The following is a 19,548-nucleotide window of genomic DNA, read 5'->3' as shown; positions in this document are numbered from 1 at the left end:
AAACATTACATCGTGACGTCACGGTCAACTCGCCTACTTTTTATATTTCTATCCGATTTATTAAATAGAACTTGTGTTTAAAAATAACTCCTATCTGTGTTTTTCTAATAATTATCTGGTGCTTTATTTCATGCATGGTGTAAAATAATTTATTTTAAATACAGTATAATACCATATTGTATTGTACTCACCGGCATGGGTTGGTAGTGGTGTAGGGGGGCGGCCAGCAGTTTTGGCGCCTCCTCTGCCTTCTCTTCCTCGCGTCGCTTCAGACAGGCTGCTTTGGGGTTCAGGTTACGCTCTGTAAGTACACAAACGAATTAACAACAGGAAGTCAGTGCTGACTTAACACATTCACCGCTGAGCTACGATCGTAGCGCTACGTAGTAGACGATAACATGGGTTTCTAGGCATGTAGCGAAAATGCTTCGTAGGGGCAAAACGACAACGTGTCGTGATTGGCGCTAAATGGGTTAAGAGTAATGAAGACGGTGAGACAACTTGCATTGCGTACGTAAAATAGTGAACGCTTTAACGGTGACAGACGGTTTGGTGCAACGGACCCTTAATGTCCAGTCAACAAGGAAATTGTTGCAGGCACTATTTTCTACTATTTAAAACGCACCTCTGACTTGCTGCTCCAGCGTCATAATACCTTCCACTGCCATGTTCAGGATCCCCAGCTTGGTCTGTGGCTTGTCGCTCTTCAAGTGCGTCATGCTGAGCTCCTTCAACACTTGGTTTATGAATGGATGATGTGTGACTCACCTCTGACTTGCTGCTCCAGCGTCATAATAACTTCCACCGCCATGTTCAGGATCCCCAGCTTGGTCTGTGGCTTGTCGCTCTTCAAGTGCGTCATGCTGAGCTCCTTCAACACTTGGTTTATGAATGGATGATGTGTGACTCACCTCTGACTTACTGCTCGAGCGTCATAATAACTTCCACCGCCATGTTCAGGATCCCCAGCTTGGTCTGTGGCTTGTCGCTCTTCAAGTGCGTCATGCTGACCTCCTTCAACACTTGGTTTATGAATGGATGATGTGTGACTCACCTCTGACTTGCTGCTCGAGCGTCATAATAACTTCCACCGCCATGTTTAAGATCCCCAGCTTGGTCTGTGGCTTGTCACTCTTCAAGTGCGTCATGCTGAGCTCCTTCAAGACTTGGTTTATGAATGGATGATGTGTGACTCACCTCTGACTTGCTGCTCCAGCGTCATAATAACTTCCACCGCCATTTTCAGGATCCCCAGCTTGGTCTGTGGTTTGTCGCTCTTCAAGTGCGTCATGCTGAGCTCCTTCAACACTTGGTTTATGAATGGATGATGTGTGACTCACCTCTGACTTGCTTCTCCAGCGTCATAATAACTTCCACCGCCATGTTTAAGATCCCCAGCTTAGTCTGTGGCTTGTCACTCTTCAAGTGCGTCATACTGAGCTCCTTCAAGACTTGGTTTATGAATGGACGATGTGTGACTCACCTCTGACTTGCTGCTCCAGCGTCATAATAACTTCCACCGCCATGTTTAAGATCCCCAACTTAGTCTGTGGCTTGTCGCTCTTCAAGTGCGTCATGCTGAGCTCCTTCAAGACTTGGTTTATGAATGGATGATGTGTGACTGACCTCTGACTTGCTGCTCCAGCGTCATAATAACTTCCACCGCCATGTTCAGGATCCCCAGCTTGGTCTGTGGCTTGTCGCTCTTCAAGTGCGTCATGCTGAGCTCCTTCAAGACTTCGTTTATGAATGGATGATGTGTGACTCACCTCTGACACAGATTAATAAATAGTTACTACGTAACAGATACTTCATTCCCAAACAAAAGCAAAAATACCTACGCTATAATAGCCTACAAAACCTTAATAATAATACCTGCTGCTCAGGACAAGAAGAAATGTACCATAAGTACGCGCACAAAGAGTCGAGACTGTGTTGCTCGCCGTTCGAGTCACGTGCCAACGCGTCTTCGTAAGAATGCGCTAGGGTTGTAGCTACCCTACCTATGATGATTATTGTAATAAAACGAATGTTGCGAATCAAATATGTTTTAGTTTTAATATAATGATTTATAATTTTTTCACTTCTCGGAATTCTCTGTTATTAAAATTTTATAAGTAGTTGAAAATATCCTAAATCGCGTAAATAATTTTAATAAATATTCAGGAGCAAAGCAACGGACAATCAACGGTTTTTAAAAGTTGTAATACGGTGCTACCAGGCCGATTAATTATTACGTCGTCAAAATTAATTAAAAGTACTTTTTCTAACCCTTCAATATAATTATTAAACTTTCAGGTGGGACCTTTAGCCCGCCATAAAAAGATGAATTTTTATTATAGGCTTTTCCTTTGTTTTTTTTTACTTTTTCACCCATCTACTGCACAATAATTACGTGGTTTCGGCATTTCGAAGCATAAGCGCGGGAAACGCGCGGTGCAATGCGGTGCGAGCGCTGAGGCGGGCGTTCGGCGGCCCTCTGTCGGTTGTATCGTCGACGATACGCCGAGCGGTAGGCATATAGCGCGTGGCCTTGAGCGTGTGACGGAGGCCTGCCTCTGACTTGCTGCTCCAGCGTCATAATAACTTCCACCGCTATGTTTAAGATCCCCAGCTTGGTCTGTGGCTTGTCGCTCTTCAAATGCGTCATGCTGAGCTCCTTCAACACTTGGTTTATGAATGGATGATGTGTGACTCACCTCGGACTTGCTGCTCCAGCGTCATAATAACTTCCACCGCCATGTTTAAGATCCCCAACTTAGTCTGTGGCTTGTCGCTCTTCAAGTGCGTCATGCTGAGCTCCTTCAAGACTTGGTTTATGAATGGATGATGTGTGACTCACCTCTGACTTGCTGCTCCAGCGTCATAATAACTTCCACCGCCATGTTCAGGATCCCCAGCTTGGTCTGTGGCTTGTCGTTCTTCAAGTGCGTCATGCTGAGCTCCTTCAAGACTTCGTTTATGAATGGATGATGTGTGACTCACCTCTGACTTGCTGCTCCAGCGTCATAATAACTTCCACCGCCATGTTTAAGATCCCCAGCTTGGTCTGTGGCTTGTCGCTCTTCAAGTGCGTCATGCTGAGCTCCTTCAACACTTGGTTTATGAATGGATGATGTGTGACTCACCTCGGACTTGCTGCTCCAGCGTCATAATAACTTCCACCGCCATGTTCAGGATCCCCAGCTTGGTCTGTGGCTTGTCACTCTTCAAGTGCGTCATGCTGAGCTCCTTCAAGACTTGGTTTATGAATGGAGGATGTGTGACAATGTGACTCACCTCTGACTTGCTGCTCCAGCGTCATAATAACTTCCACCGCCATGTTTAAGATCCCCAGCTTAGTCTGTGGCTTGTCACTCTTCAGATGCGTCATGCACATACGCCCGAGCTCCTTCAACGCTTCGTTTATGTCCCGTATTCTTATCCTGTATACAACGCAATTATTAGACATAATACATACAAGATGGGCAAAAGATCGGATTTGGTTAAAATCTAGGCTTGTTTTGATATATTAAATATATTAAAAACGGGTCACTCACGTATTTTAAGTCGAAAGTCGACATGTTTCACTCCGTACCGAGGAGTGTCATCACCCACGTGCCATCATCATACGTGAGTGACCCGTTTTTAATATATTTAATATGTCTGTGTCTCACGGAAGTTTTGTTATTAAAATTGTTTTGATATACACAAACGAATCACGGAAATCGAATCCGTGACTTTGATCTTAATACTAAAATACATATAAATAAAAATAATATAACGTTTTTCAACTTTTAAGCTCTGTTTTCCCAGGATAGCGGTGCCGTCATATAAGTAGCGGCCGTCTCCATACAAAATAATACTGCTAAATATGGATGTCGTTTATCCTAGGAAACCAGAGTTTTAGTATCACGGAGCAGTATGTAAAATATTATCCTAGTTCGTTGGGCACGTCATTACGATTCATAGCAATCTACCCGTTTCATTTAGAACCTAGTCATCGTATCGTGACTACAACGCCTCTGATAAAACGGCAAGGAAAGCTGAATCCCCACGAAACTTGGCAGACAAAGAATAGTCCTCGGACACTTACATTTTCGCCATACCTTACCTACACTGACAGATCTATTTGTGACTGTATACGGATAGCTAATATTGGGGATCTCATATAAATACATATACAGTGTGGCTAAAAAATAACTGCATTCCCGTTGCCAAGGAGGTTTTGGGATTATACTGAGCAACTTTTACTATGGGACCAACCCCGAAATCACGAAAAAAAATTGGCTGTTTCATACATTTTGGCTGGTCCATTTTCTATGGGATGGTACATTTTTTTTCGCGATTTCAAAAACCATAACATAAGATAACCTCGAGAAAGCCTCAACAGAATAAATAATAGTACTAATGTACAGAAGGTTCACTCTCTAACAAAACGCGTCTATTACGACAGGTATGACCGCAAGGTGGCGCAAGCGCGAGCAGGCGTCCGTTCCGTAGCGGTGCGCGGCAACCACTACTGCTAGGCTAGACACCAAAATTGGTGTGGGCCGTACTTGTAGCGACGCGACGAAATCGCGGAGTGAGCCACGCCTGACATGGAACTCATTCCACAGCCGGCTCGTCTCCCACGACAAGTGCATGATCTCATCTCATGCATCTCAGGTATGGTATGGTATGGTATTTAATTCTATTTCCATGTCACTCGCACTCACCGTTCCCTCGCATTGTTGGCTTGCCGCCTCTCTTTCTCGCGCATGGCCTTGGCCTGAGGGTCGCCCTCGTCGTCCCCCTCGTCCGCCGACGAACAGCTGTATAACGAGCTCATGTAACTACTATTCTATTTACTATTTATTATAGATAATCTAAAGATACTTCCCATTGATTTTATAAGCTTAACATCAAATCAATATAAAAGTAGAACCATTCTGAAAATTTTGTCCAGTTTTTTTAGTTTTTAAGTGAAAACTTCTTTAGCGGCGCGGAGCACTTTTTGTGATGAGGAAAAAATGTTAAACTCGCGAGAGCGTAAGACGTGACGTCACGTGTGACGGACACTGTTACAATGTCATTGAGTTTGTCTTTTTGATTTAAATGCCATCTAGTGAGTTTCCCTCAAACTGGTACTAATATAACTCTAGTACTCACAGTGATGTGCTTAGGGGTTTCAAGTAATGCGACGAAATAACGCTAGATGGCGTTAACCTCAAATATGCATAATGCTGCAGACATTTTGCACTAGATGGCGCTGTTATTAATATTTTGACTTACAATGTCATTGAGTTTTCACTTCTGCCGGCACTCCCGGAGTGCAACCCGTTGTTTTTTTTAAACAACATCAAGTTTATTTACTTAAACTGAAACAAGGAACAAAAAGTACATATATGAAGAGAGTTGGTGGGTTAGGGCTAGGGCTACGGTAGGGCCGCCTCGTCGTCAAAGCCTAGGATTTTTTTGTGGATTTAACTCTGTGCCGGGTTCCGCGGATGCACATTCTAAGTTCGAAAATTAAACGTTCGAAAATTCGATACAAAATTCAAAACCTGGTATTTATATGTATTACGTAAGTAAGTAAGTGTGATCTTATTTTTACCGATAAGACTTAAAAAAAACCGGTTAATTTAGAAACCGGATTGCATTATGTTTCTATCTGTATGTCAATTCGTGGAACTCCTTGTTTTTTTCTTACTTGAATATATCATTGGCATTTTGTTAAATAATTAAATAGAATTCTCTTACTTTTGTGACAAAGTGTTTAAATGGTTTTGTCAAGTTAATTCCCATAAATATGCAATTGTAAAATTTTATGTCTTTTTTTTAAACTACTATTTAGACTACATTTTTAGAGTATCTCTGATAGTAATTTTATGAAAGTTGGAAATATTCGTATAGTTTCAGAATAATCCGCTAAAGAAGCTTCATTATGTAATAAGACCTAAAAACAATGGGAAATACTTTTTTACTGAATTTTCTGTAATATTGTTAGAGACAATATTGCAACTATTCCAAATAATACATATTTATTTGTATAAATATCAGAACGGGGAGCTAAGTACGTACTTAGATGACCGACCCAGATTATAGATAAAAATATTTGCAATATTTCTCTTTAACTAGATACTTTTTAAAAACATCGCCGCTTCTTGAACCAAAAACTTTGTACCGACCATGGAGTTAAAAGTACAGTCAGCAGATATACCTAAACAGGCAAATTATTCATAATTATATGCACACGCTTGTTCTCGTGTAAGTAAATAAAGTCTTGAAAGATAATTTTAAACACATCGTCTTAGCTATTTCTGCTGCTAACTGTATTTCACTTAGAATTTCACTTTAGAAGGTACAGTTTTGTTCAAAAAACGGTGAATCAAAACATTAACGTTACCTCGGACGAAAGCGGCGCACGAGAGAGACAGCCGATCGCCTGTTTCAACAAAATACCGAATCCCAAACGAAAACCAGAGTGAGAATGGAATTTTGCAATGAACGCCCCCGTGGCCCGCACAAACATTTTACATGTCTCTAATTACTAAATGGTGTTCTAAAACATCGTTTGCTTTCGTTTTTAGGTAAAAGTCAAAGAAACAAATTACACAATTTAGTACAGTCAAGTCTAAAAATATGGATGCATCATACTCAAAAATATGTCCCATAGCTCGAATGTCAGCGAATTAAGAACTATGAGACATATTTTTGTGTTGAGTAAGTTATATGCACCCATATTTTTACAATTGAATGTACATACCTACATATCTATTTAAATTAAATGTAAAATGTTTATTTATTTCCTGTGATAAAAAACAAACTAAATGTTTAAAAAAATGTAAAATGTTTGTATCAAATTGTTTTCAAAATGATTTGATGTTAATGTTAGTTAAACTCAAAGTAGCGGTAGGTATCTATTGGTATTTTGGATTTAGATTCCGTCTGAAGTACTTAATTATAATTCTGTTTTTTTAAAGAATCGAGTAAAAATTGACAATAATGAGACATTAAACGTAACAAACAACATTGCTATGTATAAAAATTCATCAATATTAATTTCTTATCCAAGTTATATTTGCTTCTGATACTGTAAAATGCATCCGTGTTTAGAATTGTTTTAAGAACTCCACAAATTAACAATGTGTTATTATTCTTTTATTCAATTAGGGTCTTAGGTTAGGATTTTACAATGTGAGTATAAAAGTAAAATATAAAAACACTTACAAAACATAACAAAAATATATAAACACATTATAAAAAACCTAACCTAGGGTGCCGCCAGCAGCGGGGCAAGGCCCAAGCTACCGGTGGTCAGGGCTGCAGAGAGAGGAACCGGCGGACTATCCGCGCCGTGTCCAAGATCACCGCCTTCTGCATCTGACCCTTGATCCAACCACCCAGCGAGAGTCTCTCTAGGTGTTGGTCGAGACTCTTCGCTATGAGACCGTTCGCTGACACAACTATCGGAACAATGATCGTCGAGTCAACATCCCACATGGTGGTAATCTCATGAGCTAAGTCTAGGTACTTGCTGGACTTGTCCTTCTCGGCCTTCACGAGATTCTCATCATGGGGGATGGTGACGTCGGCGAGCACGGCCCGGCGCTGCGATCGGTCTATCAGCACGATGTCAGGCTTATTGGCGACAATAGTCCTGTCAGTGATGATAGATCGATCCCAATAGAGCGTGGCACGACCATTCTCGAGAACAGGTGCAGGTAAGTACTTGTAGTACGGTACTTCGCGGTCCACAAGGTCGTATAGAAGAGCAAGTTGCTGGTGAATAATCCTGGCTACGAGATTATGTCTGTGCAAGTACTCGCCGTTAGCAAGATGAGAACAACCGGAAATGATATGCCTGAGTGACTCTCCGGGACGGCGGCATGCCCGACAAATGTCGACCGTACCGTCCTTCAGGATATATTTCCGATAGTTGTTCGTCATCATCACTTCGTCCGCAATTGCACAGGCAAAACCCTCGGTTTCTCCGAAGAGGTCCCCGAATCGTAACCAGTTCACCGACGCGAGCAGGTCCACGTCGGGTCCCGTGAGGGCCTTGTAGAACCGCCCGTGTAGCACCTTACTCTCCCATGCCGCCTTGCGATCCGCAGTACTTAGTACCACAGGTTTGCGCCAGTTCTCGTTTGCCAAGGAGAGCGGCGTTAGGTTCCTGTCTACTGCCACCACATCACGATGCATCCCACACTCGTTGTTAAGGAAATAATTCCTGAGATTGTACACCTCGCGGTTGTGAAGATCCTTGGCATTTAGGAAGCTTCGGCCTCCACACTTCCGTGGGATGTACAATCTCATAACTGACGAGCGTGGGTGTAGCATGCGATGTGTGGTGAGCAGTGATCGGACCCTCCGATCCAGGGCGTCCAGCTCGGTCTGAGTCCACCTTAGTATGCCAAAGGAGTATGTGAGTAGGGGCATTACCCAGGCGTTGAAGGCGCGCACTTTGTTGCCTCCTGACAAAAGACTGTTAAGGACTTTTGTAAGCCGACTGAAAAAGCGCTCCTTCACCGACTGTCTAATACCCTCGTCCTCAATACCCAACGACTGTGACATACCAAGGTATTTATAGGTTTCTGATTCAGAGATAGATCTGAAAGACATTGTCTCAGAGAGTTGTAAATTTCTTGAATTTACAACCCTCCCCCGCTGTACATGCATAACCGCACATTTATCGACACCAAATTCCATGTTGATGGCACTACTGAAGACTTCGGTGGTTTTCAGTAGCTCCAACAAGTCTTGGCTATTTGGTGCAAATAATTTGAGGTCATCCATGTACAGGAGGTGAGAAATGACTTCACCCTCTCTCTGAAGCCGGCAACCTAGTCCCAAATCCTTCAGCAGGGTGCTGAGGGGATTCAGAGCTAGGCAGAACCACAGGGGGCTCAGACTGTCGCCCTGAAAGATTCCTCGCTCAATCCTTATAAAATCCTGCGGGCCAAGGCGGTCATCCCCGCCTCCTGGTTGACGAAGGACTGTGGTCCACTGCCCCATACACGTGCTTAGGAAGGCTCTCAAAGCTGCATCAACTTTATACAACTCTAAGACCCTCCCCAACCACGAATGAGGCACCGAATCATAGGCCTTCTTGTAGTCAATCCAAGCGGCTGAGAGGGCCCCCTTGTTCCGCCGGATTTGTTGGCAGATGGTCATGTCTATGAGGAGGAGCTCTTTAGTACCACGGGACCCAACCCTACATCCATTTTGAGCGGAAGCCAGAATATTGTTTGCAACAATGTGCGCGTTGATTTTTGCTCTCAAGATGGATGTAAGGAGCTTGTATAGTGTAGGCAAGCATGTGATGGGTCTGTAGTTCTTCGCTTCCGTGGTACTACCGGACTTATAGAGCAGGAAGGTGACACCAGTTGTTAAGGAAGGTGGGAATGTGTTTATTATTATAATGACTGATTTAGAACCCCATATTAGTGTACAAATGGATGGAAAATGATAGAAAATCATGCAAATACCTTGTTGTAGTGATAGCCAATGAGTAGCCTGACCCAGCGTGCCCAATGTCCTATAAATTATACATGTACTTACCTTTACTCCTATAAAGTTACAAGTTGAAACGAAACCACTTCATGCATATTTTACTTATATTTAAATATTTTTGTGATCTTTTGATACATTTTTTGACCATATTTTAAACTATATATTGTATAGTTTTGATTTACACGTATTTATTAAGACTTAGGTACACCAGAAGAAAACCTATGAAAAACTAAAACTATAAGGTACCTAATATAAGAAAGCGTTTCACACGAAATTGGGTCCTAATAGTGAGACGTAAGAGCGTAAATGGCGTAATATTTTACATACTGCGACCGCATTGTTAAAATGGAATGCTGAAACTATAACACATATGTTAGTTTATATACAAGAGACACCTAAAAGCAGAGTCCAAACATATATAAGAAGCTACTTTTACCAGTGGCTTAATAAAACATATTATTAACATTTTATACAATTGGCATAATTAAGAATTACATAATTGGTAAGATAGATAGACCAATTTTAAAGTGCACACCCCTAAATTAAAATAATACAACACAATACATGTTACGTAAAATATGTGCTTTGCATCTACATATAAGATTACCTACTTTTATAAGATGTTAGCGTATGTGCTGTAGAGGGGATGGTAGTTAAAAATGGTTTATCTTTAGTTGCTGAATAATTGGGGCGTTTTCAACTAAAAGGTACCACATTGTCAGTTGTCGATAAGGTTGATTTCAAATTGAAGCTTTATGGAAATATCGCTTTATTGACAACCGACAATTAGTACCCTTTTGGCTGAAAACGGCACATTTATTCACAGAAAAACAAAGTCAAGGAATTTAAATTTCTGTACCACATCGTGCCTTGTCACCTCGGAGTAATTAACAATGGAGCCGCCATTACAGGCGTTCCCCTCTGTCGAAAATAGGCGGCCAATGGTCAACCACATGTCAACCATATGTATGGACTGACGTTTATCTGACATGACGTACCTATACATTTGATGTTCCCCTCCCCCGCAAAAAACGGCAGACTATTTTGTACCGAGAATTTTAGACATGGCGTCTCCGTTGGTTATATCCTCTAAGCTTGTCACAGTGACAATATGAAAGTAGCTGGGATCTCAATTATGGTCACTGTGACAAGGTACCAAGCAAGGCTCGGAACCGGTTTTTTCTTCATACATAAAATACCGGTATTATTGCGTTTCGATCTTTATCATTTCATTTTTAATGGGACAATCTAATAATACAAAGTTGTTACCTAAATATATGTGACGTCCCACGGTCAAAGGTACCTTATGGCGGGTATGGAGTTATGCATACCCCAGTAATCTACAATAAATAACCTATCGATAACACAAAAGATCAACCTTCTAGGTTGCGTAGTTACAGAGATATGATTTTTTGAAAATAATGTTGTGAAATGAGCAACTTTACGATAGAGAAGTTTTAAGTTTAGCCGCCTAAAAAACTATGTTCCTGAAGTAAGTTACATAGTTGACTACAAATAATAATGCCTTATATATCTGAGATTAAAAAAATATTGCGACTTGTTCTGTAATGCAAATAGAAACTTTTGATATCGACTGATTTATGTGTATACTAACCAATCTCTTGAAAATAAAGTTTTATTTCATTTTCACGATTGATTGCAATGAGCTCTCAAGATTTAAATTTTATCTATTAGAAAATGACACTGACAGACAGTTTAAGCAAAAAACAATACCGATTTAGAGGTGAAAATGTATTTTCTGACTTTTTCATATAAAATCACAAAATTGAATATTTTTACTTTTAATGTGACACACAATCAATTTTTCTGAGCACATATGAAAGAAATTCTGTCATTCAAATGAAATAAATCCTAAAACCCCAACTAAATACTATATTTAACCCCTTATGCCACTTTAAACTTACATAACAATAACAGTATTTGCTCCATACATTTACGAAAAGGTACCTTATGGAAATAAATCTAATAATACATCACTACAAAATATCAATCATATTATAGTTTATCTTTTATGAATAGAAAATATTAATTAACATTAAACTGCCCCCAATTTAATTAGTTCTTCGTCATAATAATCTTAAAAAAGACCAATAATTTGTATGTAATGAAAAGGTACCTTGTGGTCAAGTTACATGATGAGGCATGATGATGATGAAACAGTTAGGATAAACTAATAATATTTTGGGGTTAAGATGGTATAAATCGTCTATTTCTTATCAATAATATATTTCGGTTGCTATTGAAGATAAGCGGCATTGAGGTTCAATGACCTCAGATATTCCATAAGGTAATGCGTCGGGTATTGGCATTTTCAGCAAACCAATGGCTGATTTACTGCATGCGACCAAACCAAATGAAGATTATTCTAGTTAAGAAAGACTTGACGAGAGTAACTTTGCTATAATAGCAGTCTACTTGGATTTGTGATGTCGGTCTATGTACGGTTATAATATTTGCGAGGCGCCCCAACCAGAACTGAAATTATCAAATTAGTTTTGCAGAATGCTAATACAGTTCTCTACCAAACTTCTTTTCCCGTATTGACTAGTTTTTTTGGGAATTTTCAATCTTTTTTCCATAAGGTACCTTTTCTACTAAACTCTGAGACGACATTACTAGGCTTATAACTAACTTATAACAAAAATAAAAACAGGTAAACAAACGTTACGCATTAAGGTTTCAGATCACACAATAAAAAAAAATTGAGCATTTTTTCACCTCTTTACAAAACATTTAATATCTCCGAAACTAGAAACCCTCATAAGGTACCTTTTCCCGTGGAACGTCACATATGAATCAGTCCTACGTAAAGAGCATAAAACAATATAAATATTGGGCTATTTCGGATTTTTCAAAAAAACCGGTTCCGAGCCTGGTACCAAGTGGCTCAGAAATCAAATTGCTTGATCGTTCAATGTAGGCACATACATTGATATTAAAAGGATATTATGTTTGGACTCAGAAGCAAGGGATGAAGACATGGTATAGACAAGAACAAGAAACACAAGTGAATAAATGCTCAAATTCAGGATACAGATGGTTTTAACGTGTACAAGTACATCAAATTTGTCATCATAAATTACTACGAATGCCTGTGGCGAAATCAACGAGATATTAATAATTATTTTATCTACACACATATCATAAACCCTATATGATGTCTTCAAAATCCGTATATAATGGCCAACATTAAGATAAACTGTTTTGCTACAGCACATCCGTGAAAATGTTGTAATAGCTTCATTACTATATCAAAATCGATTTGGTAATGCTAATGACATTCATATTTCGAACATATCTGAAAAAAAAAAGCAATTTAATATGTATGTGTGTATTTTAATATCAATCGAGATGACGTTTTATTCGAAATGAAATGTCAATTGCATACAATTTTGACAAATCTCGCATGTTAGTTGAGTGTGTGAAACTATACATAAATCTGCATTAAAACACTCGTGTGATTCTATTATGAAACTCACTTCGTTCGTTTCATAAACCCTGACTCGAGTTTTGATGTCTTTCATTATGTAGTAATCACATAAACTACTATTATAATATTTATAATATTATGTGCGTAGATAAAAACTCCAATTGATACTGAGTACTTATTAAGCCAGTATACTGACATTCATATACTGACCTTCAAAAATTCCTGATTCATCGTATTCCTGTGCACGATTCTAATAACTTCATCAACATCACTTGTATAAGTGACGTCAACATGCCTTTACTTAGTTCGTGGACGGTACAGCGCCATCTCTCGGTGGCAATAATAAGCTACGTAAGCACCTAAGGGTGGTATTCCATCTGTCCAATATCTAGGTCCGATGTGTATTTGCGTCTCACATTTTGCTTAATGAGAGAGTGAGACGCAATGCACATTGGGACAATACCAATACCATCCTAAGGCAGGGGTTTAAAAGCGCTTGATAGTCTTGAATAACTCAAGGGGGCGCGTAAACCCAGGAAATTGGAAAGGAATAAAAAATACGGCGCTCCCTGCGAGACTTGCGACGGAAGATTTGACGATCGCGCGGGTTTTAACGTTTTTCCTCAATAACACTGAAAGTATACTTCTAATTAAAATTTCGCTGCACAAACCCCTTGGCCATATAATTAATAATGTTGGCACAGTGTGACCGATAATAAATCAATTGACAATTTTAAGATAAGGTAGGATAATATGTGACGTCCCACGGGTAAAGGTACCTTATGGCAGTTGGCGCTTACGCTATTATTAACGCCGCTCCAATATCATTGCGGCATAAGGTACCTTTGCAGTGGAACGACGCATATTTTATCGTCAAATTGTATAAAATGATATAAAGGTATCAACATCATCATCATATAGGTATCATTTCATTTTAGAATGCAGAGTTCAATTACGTTAGGTTTTTGGTTCATGCTATGAGCGAAACCGGTTAATTTAATTGTCCACACAAATTAACCGGTTTGTAATTTAGATCTAAACATTTTATAGTATTTAGATGTGAACATTACGTGTACTACTAAGACTTTATTTAAAAAATTAAAACCGGATTTGACTTCTGCAAGCGACTAGAACATAACTTCTGCTTTTGATTTACTTATCTTATACGTAATAATGTTCATAACCATTATCAATGGTGAAAATTTATTGAAATGCTAGGGTTGGCACTCACTCCCCCGCCGTGCGGGTAAAATTCCGCAAGCTATTGGGTAAAAGTACGCATGTGGGGTAATTTTTCACATCAAAAAAATTCAATGGAATTGTCAATAAAATCAAGTTTAACGAATATTTATGAAGTTGTCTGATCAATATTTTGGAACCACGTGAGCTGCGGACGCAAAGCGAAAGCAGTTTGACACACGTCGCATTATTGATGTATAATTATGACTTCTATAGTTCATTTAAGTCAAGTTTTGATGCAATAATCAAGCACTATTAAATACCTTAAGTAAAATGTTAATAGTTATTTAATATTCTTAAATTAGTATGTGGATATTGATCAGACAATTTCATAAATATTCGTTAAACATTATTTTATTGACAATTCCATTGAAATTTTCTTGATGCGAACAATTACCCCACATGCGTACTTTTACCCAATAGCTTGCGGAATTTTACCCGCACGGTGGGGGAGTGAGTGCCAACCCTTTGCATTTCAATAAAATTTCACCACTGATAACGGGGTCTGTTCATAACTTATGGGCCAAAACCTATATTAGTATGAGTTAAGGTTATACGTCTTTCATCACGTTGAAACATTTTATTTCTTCAAAACATTACTAAATTGTATGTACTAAAATTGTTAACACAATTGTGGTTGTGTTGTTAATTGTTGTGTTGTTGGTTGATATTGTCCACAGGAAAGACGCACGTTTTTCTTAACATTTTTGACAACTCTTTGTCAAAAACGTTTTTGATACAAGATGTATTAAATATCACTTCAACGCCGATAACTAATGATAAAACCATCCGTCCTGAGCTTTACCGCGAAAACGAATATCGTTTTTTATCTAAAGGAATGTCGATGTTCGTTGTTCACGGTAGGCCGTGTAGTAAGGTCTTAGAGCATTTAGTAACTGGAGACGTCATGGCTGTCATTTTCTCTACGAAACAGTCTGCCGATTTTTGTGGGGGATGGGACGTCAAATGTATTGCTATTTCTACATGATTTCTACGTAACGTACAAATAGCCATGTGAGTCCATACAAAAGTTTGCACAATTGTGCAAGTTTTTCGGCAGAGGGGTAAGCTCTTAAAGGCGACTCCAGTTATTAAATGCTCTAAGAGTAAGGTAAGAGTGCGCACCTCTCCCGCACGTTGTTGGCTTGCCGGCGCTCTCTCTCGCGCGCCGCCTTCGTGTCCGGGTCCACGTCATCCTCGTCGGCCGACGAGCAGCTACTTACAACGACACAGTTACGTACAGTACACAAATAGGACATTGTTGGAGATACAAAATTGGTGACCGTTATTAGAAACAAGGCACGGAACCGGTTTTTTCATCATACAAAAAATACCGGTATTATTACGTTTTTTCGTTTATTATTTAAGTTTTACTGGGACAATCTAATCATACGAAGTTGTTAACTAAATACATGATTCAATCCTACGTAAAGAGCATAATATAATTTAAAATATTATTTTATCGGGTTTTACAAAAAAACCGGTTCCGAGCCCTGATTAGAATCTTCCAAAATTAATTCTTCGGTTACCGCGATAGTTACATTTCATTTCATTATTAACAAATTAATTTTTATTAGCTACGGATTTACTGAGCATGTTATCGCATACAAAGGTCCTTAAATCTTTCTAATCGTTTTTTATCAACAAGTTTGTATCTCAAGAGCTTATGCTTAAACATATCGATTTAATTTCGGTCAAATTATACTGTTTTTTCCATTCAATTACTTCCAAATGTCAAGCAAAATATAGTTAGTAAATGCTATCCAGAGTTTTTTAGTATGTTCTTTCTTTTTGGATAATCTATACCGGTACATTTTTTGCACAAACCAAATTTATTGTGCAAAACCAAATTAAGCTACATACTTAATAGGTATTTACAAAAAAAAGTCCCCACTAAATAATTTCACACAAGCAACTGCATTGTACGTATGTTAGTTTTTGAGATATCGAAAGAAAAAAACAATTTTATTTTAAAAACTTGATTGCATTTAATCTTTAGGTTTTGATCTTGGTCTCCGGTTGACGTCAGCGTACGGCGTCATATTGTATATAAATATTGGTGTACAATATGACGCTGTACGTCTCGGCTACAAAACGAGCGTTTACGAGTAGTAAAGACGAAGACCAAAGCCTTGTTTGTGTATGTATGTGTGCAATGTAACTTACATTGCATCGGGGCCGGGGCCCGGGCCCGGGCGACACCGGCCGAAGTCTGAGGCGGGCGCGGCGGGGACGCTAGAACGAACACACACTACCTATACACTCCGAACTAATATACCAAAACTCAAAACTAATCAGGATTAGGTTTATTAGGGAACAATTGACAAATTGTTCATAGTTAATTTATGTGTACTAAGACCATATGTATTACTAACTAATGAAGTAAAACAATATATAAAACTGAAACATATGTAAATAAAACAAGGTTCTGAAATATATATATATATACAACAGTGCAGATTAATTTATGCTTAAAACATATTATGTTCAAGGATAGAACACTACACAAGAAAAGGGAAGCCTTTGTCCAGCAGTAAGATCTCGGCTCGTAAATATAAAATAAATAATATGTTCAAAAAGGTTTTCTTTTAATATTTAAAGGTTGCAGATGAATTAATAAGCTAAGGCATTCGCAACTTGGAAAGTAGTTTTAAAATTAATATAAATAATTAAATCGACTGCGGTTTTTTGTATAAAAATTTCGTGTGTTAACCGGTAATTTAACCGGTTTTTTATATGGTTAACCGGATTGTATTTTGTTTAACTGATATAAAGTTCGGACTGCGTTTGAAAAATATCGAGCGTCGGCCGGTGTCGCGCGGGTCACTCCGACCGACTAGCGATAGAAAACTGGTTACAGTGCTTACGATATATCGTCATAACTGTTAATCATACCAAAGATACAAGTTATGATGATCAGTAACCATTGTAACCGTATAAAACGTATTTATATATCATATTCATAGAGATATCGAAAAAAATTTTATTGACGATCATTCAGTCACTGCATTTTGAATATGATATATATTACGCTGAGAATTGTACGCTCGTTTATAATATTCTTCTTATTAGCAAAAAAGGCAATAATTACCTTTGGAAAACGGGCATAAATTGAAATGAATAACGTGAGACATGTTTCTGTGAATAGAGTTCAAAAAAATAGAAACGGGACAGTACAGTTATTATAAACGAGCGTTACGAGTAAACGAATATTATTTAGCACAGAAGTGTTCAGACTATACAGGGGAGGTAAGTATGAATGGATTATTCGATATGTAAATTGTATGTATGTATGACTCACTATCTCCGGGAGCGCTTGGAGCCGGGCTTGGCGAGGTCGGCGGAGCCCGACGAGGAGGGTTTGGAGTCCAGCCCGGAGTCCGGGGGCTCTTTACGCTTCTCTGTAAACAAACATTTAATGTGTTAAGCTTCCGAATGATAAACAAGGGTTACGGAACCGGTTTTTACTATTTTTGGTATATAAGGTGCTAACAAATTAGTCACGGATATTTTTACAGCTGATAGTACTCGGTTCTCGGAGTACATTTAAGTATGAAACATCATTGGTTTTGTTATGTTTTTTTGGAGAAAACTAGGAAACAAATTTGCTACGTTAAAACACCCTGTTAATAAGATAATTAAATAAGACCTCTTTAGACATTCTAGAACCTCTTTAAACTTGAGGTGACGTGACATGACAGACAGTGTTAAACATCTTGACAGGTACATAATAGGGGTGATTATTTTAAAAATAGATTATAATATTTTTTTTTTGTTCGGTTAATGAAAACAAAAAAATGATATACAAAGGTTCCTTAATTACAGTTAAAAGTTAATTGTTTTAATGTAATGTATTATCTCTTAAAATATCCGTGACTAATTTGTTAGCACCTTATATACGCATTTAATATTTCACCATTTTTTCACATTTATTTTCAGATCTATGTCATATACGCACAAAGGGTCGTAAACCGTGATTGACATGTATGTATAACTAACCGGTTAATCGATCCTTGCGACGGTATGTTCGTGAACGAGGCGTCAATTACTTAAAAAGTTCTATACTCTAATGGCGTTATTCATAAAGGCGTTACAGGCCAAAATTAGCTATGAATCGTTTGTTTTTATCTGTAATTTTGACTTATGTAAATGTAAACGGATAAAACATAATTTAACTAAATCAGGGCCGTAAAGTTTTATGATGAGGGGGTAAATCTTTGGTTTCGTGGCGAAAAACTTGCACCATGAAAATGGATTTTTTTAAGTTAATTTATTAACTTTATTTTCCAAAAACCACAATATAGAAAATATAAAAGTTTATCGAAAAAGATTAACATAAAAAAAACAATTTACTGCAAATGATGTATTCCTGAAATGTGTTTAGTCAGGAAAAGAGTAGGTACTTACTTGGATACGTACTGGTGTTGGGCAGCACGTGCCGCTCCATCTTGACGGGCGGCTCGCTGTGCAGCTGGGGGATGCCCGGGCCGGGGCCCAGCCGCGACACTGAAATATTAACTTGCTAAAGAATAATCGCAAAAAATACAACGACTTACGATAGATCAACGTCTAAAAGGTACAATCACAAACACAAGATAGATTCGTAGAAATGAATAGCCAAATATGTGTATGCATTCATGAGATCGCATACCTATGGATTTTAATGGTATATTTATGAGTTTCACATAAAGCCTAAAAAAAATTACAAACACAACGTAAATCTAGTACTGTCCAAAAAAATCCCACTTTGAAAAGAATACTTGTAATTTTTCGTGAAATTTGATAATAACCGTTTATATTTTAAAAAGATAAATAGGAACGGGTATTTTATTAGGAATAACTGAATTCGTCTTTTATTTTATTTTATCACTATTTCTAAACTAGGTATTCATTGCCTGCCATCGTTTTAGGATGGATATGGAATGAGCAAATAAAAACACAGTAAAGTCCAGTTAACAGTAGGTAAATTATTAAAGGAAGTGGTAAACTATAGACAGATCACTCAGATCATCCAGATAGTGGAAAAAACGGAAGTTAAAGCAAAAATAAAGGGAAATTCGAATATCTATCCATTATTATTACCTGGTGGCTGGTGGTGAACATCCTGTGGGTACAGATCGGGGGCTTCCGCGTGGTTACGCAGCACGTTGATGGCGTCGTCTAACCTCTCTTCCATTCTGGCGCCCTGGTCAATCAAACACAAACATCAAACCAAAGCTCAAAGATATATGTAAAATAACCTTTATTGATTGCGCACGATGTGTAAGATAACATTCGTAATCCAAATTAGATGGCGCTGTACGACTCTGTATCAATGACTTTTTGATATAACCTAAAAGCTAGATATCCTGCTCTAATAAACAAGTCTAAAATTAGAGCAA

The 19,548-nt window shown here is 38.4% G+C and overlaps 1 protein-coding gene across 13 annotated transcripts in view; it reads right to left on the bottom strand.

The window, feature by feature from the left end:
* LOC134802928 (protein daughterless) overlaps nucleotides 1-19,548 on the bottom strand; it is a 182,602-nt gene that overhangs the window by 4,357 nt on the left and 158,697 nt on the right. For 4 of the 13 annotated variants that reach the window (XM_063775653.1, XM_063775645.1, XM_063775644.1 and 1 more), the window contains 7 exons: nucleotides 19,250-19,352; nucleotides 18,575-18,673; nucleotides 17,469-17,568; nucleotides 16,334-16,402; nucleotides 15,293-15,382; nucleotides 4,698-4,793; nucleotides 3,142-3,425 (listed from right to left, as the gene is read on the bottom strand). In XM_063775653.1, coding sequence (XP_063631723.1) covers nucleotides 3,203-3,425; nucleotides 4,698-4,793; nucleotides 15,293-15,382; nucleotides 16,334-16,402; nucleotides 17,469-17,568; nucleotides 18,575-18,673; nucleotides 19,250-19,352 — 780 coding nt within the window. In that variant the 3' untranslated portion in view covers nucleotides 3,142-3,202. Of the gene's footprint in view, nucleotides 1-191; nucleotides 302-3,140; nucleotides 3,426-4,697; nucleotides 4,794-15,292; nucleotides 15,383-16,333; nucleotides 16,403-17,468; nucleotides 17,569-18,574; nucleotides 18,674-19,249; nucleotides 19,353-19,548 lie in introns of those variants that run through there. The other 9 variants (XM_063775656.1, XM_063775655.1, XM_063775648.1 and 6 more) reach the window with 9 other exon arrangements.

Source organism: Cydia splendana, chromosome 25 (genome assembly GCF_910591565.1).
Source record: "Cydia splendana chromosome 25, ilCydSple1.2, whole genome shotgun sequence".
Classification (NCBI taxonomy): domain Eukaryota; kingdom Metazoa; phylum Arthropoda; class Insecta; order Lepidoptera; family Tortricidae; genus Cydia; species Cydia splendana.
This window is presented reverse-complemented; position numbering and strand designations above follow the sequence as displayed.